This window comes from Nicotiana attenuata, unplaced genomic scaffold (assembly GCF_001879085.1).
Source record: "Nicotiana attenuata strain UT unplaced genomic scaffold, NIATTr2, whole genome shotgun sequence".
Classification (NCBI taxonomy): Eukaryota; Viridiplantae; Streptophyta; class Magnoliopsida; order Solanales; family Solanaceae; genus Nicotiana; species Nicotiana attenuata.
The window spans coordinates 380,012-386,712 of record NW_017670887.1 but is presented as its reverse complement, the minus strand read 5'-3'; the positions used below and the strand labels follow the sequence as shown (position 1 = coordinate 386,712).

At 38.1% G+C, this 6,701-nt stretch overlaps 1 protein-coding gene across 1 annotated transcript; it reads left to right on the top strand.

Annotated features, from left to right (window-relative positions):
• Positions 1 to 56: 56 nt before the first annotated feature.
• On the top strand, positions 57 to 3,721 carry LOC109244218. The gene is made up of 4 exons (XM_019411275.1): positions 57 to 2,275; positions 2,493 to 2,672; positions 2,756 to 2,822; positions 2,915 to 3,721. Exons 1-4 carry the CDS (start codon positions 57 to 59, stop codon positions 3,719 to 3,721), a joined length of 3,273 nt encoding a protein of 1,090 aa, XP_019266820.1.
• The last annotated feature ends 2,980 nt before the right edge of the window (positions 3,722 to 6,701 follow it).

Here is a 6,701-nt window from a genome sequence, read left to right as displayed (position 1 = left end):
GAAGAATATCTTCAATAGTTTTTTCTCTTGATGTAGATGGAATTTGAACATCGTAGATGGATGTATATAGGACTCATCCTAATCGTGCCGTATTGAGGAAGGAATTTATAGAAGGAGTTGCGGGGTTTATTGCTAAGGCGAAATCGCTAAATGATTTTCTTATTGAAGGGACAATTAGGTGCCCTTGTATTAAATGCAAGTGTGTCAAGTTATTGAGACCAGATGTAGTTGAACTTCATCTTTACAAGAATGGATTTATAGAAAATTATTATGTGTGGACTGTTCATGGAGAGAATCATGATTTTCATAATTCTTTTGGTGGTGAGGGTAGTCCCAGAGTAGAGAATAATTTTGAAAATTCTCGATTCAATGAAATGATGAGAGATGCTTTTGAGATGTTTCCAGGGGCTCAATCCGAACCAAATGATGAGGCTAAGCGCTTTTATGAACAACTAGAGGAAGCTAGTCGTCCATTGTATGAAGGCTCAATGCATTCCAAGTTGTCTGTTGCAGTTAGACTACTAACTATCAAATCTGATAGTTCTATTTCTCAAGCGGGCATGGATTCTATCATTGGGCTTATGAATGAACTGAATCCGAATAAAATTGACTTACCCAAAGATTTCTATACTGCAAAGAAATTGGTGTCCAAGTTAGGACTTTCATCAGAGAGGATTGACTGTTGTGAGAAAGGATGCATGTTATTTTATAAGGATGATGCAGCATTAGAAAATTGTAAGTTTTGTAACCAACCTCGTTATAAGGAGGTTACAAATGCTAATAAGAAGAAGGTTCCTGTGAAGGCGATGCATTACTTACCCCTTATACCAAGGTTAAAGAGGTTGTACGCATCAATGAGCTCCGCTCCTCATATGAGATGGCACTATGAACATAGAAGGCCAACCGGTGTTCTATGTCACCCGTCAGATGGAGAAGCATGGAAGCATTTTGATAGGATGTTCCCGGACTTTCCAAGTGAACCAAGAAATATTAGGTTGGGATTATGTGCTGATGGATTCACTCCATTTGCAGTCTCTGCCGCACCATATTCATGTTGGCCAGTGTTTGTTACGCCGTATAATCTTCCTCCAGAGTTTTGTATGACAAGTCCATATTTGTTCCTAACTTGCATTATTCCAGGTTCACGCAATCCAAAAAGTTTAATTGATGTATACATGCAGCCGTTGATTGATGAGTTAAAGTTATTATGGCATCAAGGTGTGGAAACCTATGATATATCAACTAAACAGAACTTCAGATTGCGTGCCGCTTTAATGTGGACTATAAATGATTTTCCTGCTTATGGAATGCTATCCGGGTGGTCTACTGCTGGAAAGTTAGCTTGCCCGACTTGCATGGAAGACACAAAAACGTTCACTTTGAAACATGGAGGTAAGAACACATGGTTTGACTGTCACCGTCGTTTCTTGCCAATGGATCATGAATTTAGGAGAAACACTAGTGCATTTCTGAAGAATCAAAGTGATTATGAAGAGCCACCTTCAGTCTTGTCGCCAGAAGAAATTTGGAATAGAGTTAGGGATCTACCTAAGGTAACAGAGTCTCCATTACCTAATAAGATACCTGGTTATGGTGTTACCCATAACTGGACTAAACAGAGCATATTTTGGGAGTTACCTTATTGGAAGCATAATCTTCTAAGGCATAATCTTGACGTCATGCATATTGAGAAGAACTTTTTTGATAATTTGTTTAATACTGTGATGGATGTTAATAACAAGACAAAAGATAACTTGAAGGCCAGGATGGACTTGAAGGAATATTGTAGGCGAAGTGAGTTGTACCTTACATACCTGAATAACAAGATTCAGAATCCCAAGGCCAGTTACACATTCACTTTGGATGAGAGAAGGGAGATTTGTCAGTGGGTTAAGAATTTGAGTATGCCAGATGGATACGCGTCAAACTTATCTAGGTGTGTTGACATGAAAGAAGGGAAGTTGATGTCAATGAAAAGCCATGATTGTCACATTTTCATGGAATCATTGATGCCTATTGCGTTCAATGCCTTGCCTGATAGAATATGGAAGCCTATCACAGAGATAAGCTTATTTTTTAAGGAGTTGTGTTCTAGCACATTGAGGGTGGAGAATCTAACTTACATGGAGAGTAATATTCGCCTAACTTTAAATAAGTTGGCGAAAATTTTTCCTCTTGGTTTCTTCGATGTAATGGAGCATCTTCCAATTCACCTTGCGCAAGAGGCACGACTTGGAGGGCCAGTTCAGTATAGATGGATGTATCCCTTTGAGAGGTAATAAATGATTTTTAATTATTTGCCCTTTATTTATTTTAATTAAATATTGTTCCGTCTAAGAAATCGTAATATGCAGGATTATTGGCAAATGTAAGCGGACCGTGAAAAATAGATCGAGAATTGAGGGATCGATATGTGAGGCATATCTGGCTAAAGAAACTTCTTATTTTTGTTCATGTTATTTTGAACATGATGTGCCATGTTTGAGAAATAGACCCAATCGACATGACGATGGAGGAAGTAATGATCCTTCAGCACCACCATTTTCCATATTCAATCAACCAGGAAAAGGTGGTCCAAAAAATAGTTCAAAGCGAATCTTGACTGAGAAGGAACTAGAGTCAGCTACAACACATGTACTATTGAATTGCCCCGAGGTCCAACCTTATTATAGGTAAATATATATTTATATTACCAAGTTCCATACAAGCTCAGGTCCTTGTTTTAACTAATGAATATTATAATTGTGTCGGACAGTTACTTTGTGGGTACATATGGGCAGAATGCTGTTTATCCTACGTTTTCAAAGTGGTTTAGAGAATTTGTAAGTGTTACTTAATATTTATCATGGTTTTTGTTAGTTGCAAATTAATTACATGTAATTTAAAATTCTAAATTTTCTCTAATTCTATATAGGTTCATAATCCAGCTAATGGCATACGTGATCAATTTCTGTATGATATAGCTTGGGGACCTGATCCTAGAGTTAGAAAGATGTCTAGGTATTGTGTTAATGGGTACAAGTTCCATACAGAAGAATGGTCTAAGGGCAAGAAAACCAATAATAGTGGGGTGTGGGTGAAAGGTGAGGGGGATGTTGATTATTATGGTGTGATTCAAGAGATTTTAGAACTCGAGTACAGTGTTGGTTGGCCAAAGAAAAAGTTGGTACTCTTTCGGTGCAAGTGGTATGATCCAGCACCAAATAGAGGTACGAAGGTGCACCCCCAGTACAAAATAGTTGAAATTAAGCACACAAGGGATTATCCATTCTATGATCCATTTATCATTGCACAAAATGTAAAACAAGTGTATTACACTCCTTATCCTTTGTGCAAGAATAAGTCCTCATGGAGGGTGGTTATTAAAACAAAACCCGTGGGTAGAGTGGAAGTCGAGGATGTTTTGGATGTAGCTTACCAAAATGACATTTCAACTGTTGAAGCATTGGTAGATGATGAATTAGCAGGTGAATTACACCATAGCGAAGGCATCTATGAAGAATTTGATATTTCTGTCCTTAGATCAAATTTAAATGATGATGGGGAAGGAACATCCAGGTCAAATGAGGAGGAAGACCCAGCCAATGAATATGAAACAAGCGATGAGGAAGAATTATCTGATGGAAATGAAACAAGCGATGGAGAAGAATTTCTTGATGACAATGGAACAAGTGATGAGGAAGAATCTAATAATGAATATGAATCAAGTGAAGATGATTGACTTGTTGGGTTTTTATTATCTATTTAAATTTTATATTTTTCCTTAGTTATCTAATATGTTGAAGAATTGTTTTATGTTTTTAGTATGTCGTTAGGTTTTATGTTATTCTTTAATCATTTAATTTGTTGAAAATTACTTTATGTGTTTATTATTTCTTTAATTTTTATGTTTTTCCTTAATCATTGTTGAGGAATTACTTTATGTTTTTATTATTCTTTAGGATTTTTATGTTTTTTTTTCTGAATCTTCTAATATGTTGAAGATTTTATCTCTTTATATTTTTATATTTTTTCCTAATCATCTAATTCTTTATGTTTTTGTATTATTTCTTATACATCTAATATGTTGAAGATTTGCTTTATGTTTTTTTACTATGGTTATATTACAGAGATGGCATCTGGGGGTAGCGATCGTCGACACTGTAAGCGTAAGGAGACTCAACTACAATGTCCAGCTGTAGGTTACTCTCCTCCAAATATGGGGCCTCCTCCTACTTTTCCTCCTCAGTCGACTTCGTTGCCACCTAAATTTTTTATGCCCCCACCTGGGCCTATTCACATTTCTGTATCTTCAGTTGGCCCGAACTCTGGCTCTAACCTTAGTTTTATTCCCACACCAAATGTAACTTCTTCTCCCGGTTTTCATATTAGTCAACAAGGTAGCTCCTCAGCACTGCCTACTTCATCGACTCCAGCTGCATCTCCGGCATCAAGCACACCTAGCGTATCTAGGTCAAATATTGGAGTCTCTGGTACAACAACATCACCATCCATTGGTAGTGCTACATCAGCAGCTTCTCGGGGTCGAAGTGGTAAAGTGACTCCACAATTTGATACATATGGTAGGCTGATTATCGTTCCGGATGAGAAAGATGGGTAAGTAATCCTTATGTTTATTTTTATTCTGTTGAGTATACATTTTACATATGTTAATTTTAATACAGGTTTTTCCCTTCATTGGCTGCCGCGCATATGGTTATAGAGTCTATGAAGCCGCTTTACGATGATGCTTGGGGTAGATGGAAAGACATTCCATATGATATCAGAGATAAAATGTGGAATCAATTTAGGGTACGTATAAATCTTATTTTTGAATTATATATCAAATATCCAATTTCACTCTACTTTATTTAATTATTTTCCAGACTAAGTGTGTGTGGGAGCAACGATATGACAATGAAATAAAATATGTATACGAGAAGAAAGCAAAAAGAATGATTACAAGTTCATTGTATGAAGCTCGAGACAAGAGAAAGAATCCTGGTTGGCTAAGAAATGATGTGTGGTTAAAATTTTTAGCAATATGGGATAGTCCTGAATTTAAGGAGAAGAGCGAACGAGCAAAGGCAGCCCGAGCCTCTCAAAAGGGTGGCTCGTTGCACACTGGGGGATCTATGAGTTTTGCTGCGCATCGACAGAGATTGGTAACGTTCACTAGAAAGCTTAATTTCTCACTTTTCCTATGTCCTCCGGCTACAAGTACTCAGTTACCCTCTCTTCCCCTTTTTGTGTGTGTTTGTTTGATGCTTGATTATATTTCTATCAATTTTGGCAATTATATTCCTCATCTTAAATAGAAGAAGTGCTTCAGCTAATGTTTCAAGTTGAAATATGTTACGAACTTGTGAGCATGTTGGAGTTGGGAAGTGAGAAATGCAAAAGCGAGATTGGTCCTCCCCCTCAGGAACCGCAGAAGCGGTTATTTATCCGCAGAAGCGGAATCTGTCCATTTAAATGAAACCGCAGAAGCGGAAATCTGACTTATTGAAGAACCGCAGAAGCGGCTCGTGGTCCGCAGAAGCGGACATTGGCTATTTAGTGAAAGTCGCAGAAGCGACTCATTTTCCGCATAAGCGGGATCGCAGAAGCGGTTCCTTGTCCGCAAAAGCGGAAATCCTTGGGCAGAAATAGAAATTTCGAGGGTTTAATTTCATAAGTTTGAAAAATCGATTGAGAGCTCGGGAGAAGGCGATTTTGAGTGGGTTTTGAAGAGAAAATCATTGGGTGACGTTTCTTTGATCCCTTTTTGTTATACTTTATCATTATATAGTTAAATACATCATGGGAATTCGAATTTAGGATCAAAAATTGGATAATTTGGGGTAAAACTTCATTGGCTAAATTATTGAGTTTTGAGTGAGCATTTGACCTCCGATTTGGGAGATTTTTATATGGTTAGAGTCGTGAGAGTACGAGGGTTCTGAAAATGTGAAAATTATTCGATTCCGGGGCGTTGGCCTGAAGGGAATTTTGGTCATTTCACCTAATTTTACGCCATAGCTTTGAATTTATTAGCAAAACCAGGTGTTTGCGATGTTATTTACGATGTGTAATTGAATTGAATAGATTTGAGCCATTTGGAGTCGGATACTCGTGGCAAGAGTGTGGTTTCTAGTTGATATTGAGCCGGTTCGAGGTAAGTGGCTTGTCTAACCTTGTGTGCGGGACTTTTCCCTTTAGGATTGTTTCTTGATATTTGAGTGCCTTGTACGTGAGGTGACGAGCGCGTACTTGAGCCGATTGATGAAAATTCCGGTTTTTACTTAAGTTATTGAGATTTAGTTTTCTTTCTTACTTGTCGTATTCTACCTGAAATTGTAACTTTTGCTAGATTAGGAAAAAGCATGTCTAGTTGACTTGACCGCCTAATTGCTTAAGTTGTTTTGACTGTTCTACATGAAGCATGCTAGGCTAGTTCTATCTGTGTTTGTATTTCACACTTCACTCCTTAGTATATTTCTGGCTGTGGTTGCGCATTTATATTGGGACTACGTATGTGGGATTCCGGTAGCTCCCCCCTGTCTGTTTATTTTGGGACTACGGGTTCGATTCCCGGTAGACCCCCTGCACTTTTATTTTGGGACTACGGGTTCGATTCCCGGTAGATCCCCCTGCACTTTTACTTTGGGACTGCAGGTTTGATTCCCGATAGATCCCCCCTGCATATTGATGGTTGGACTATGGGACGGTATCCCGGGAGA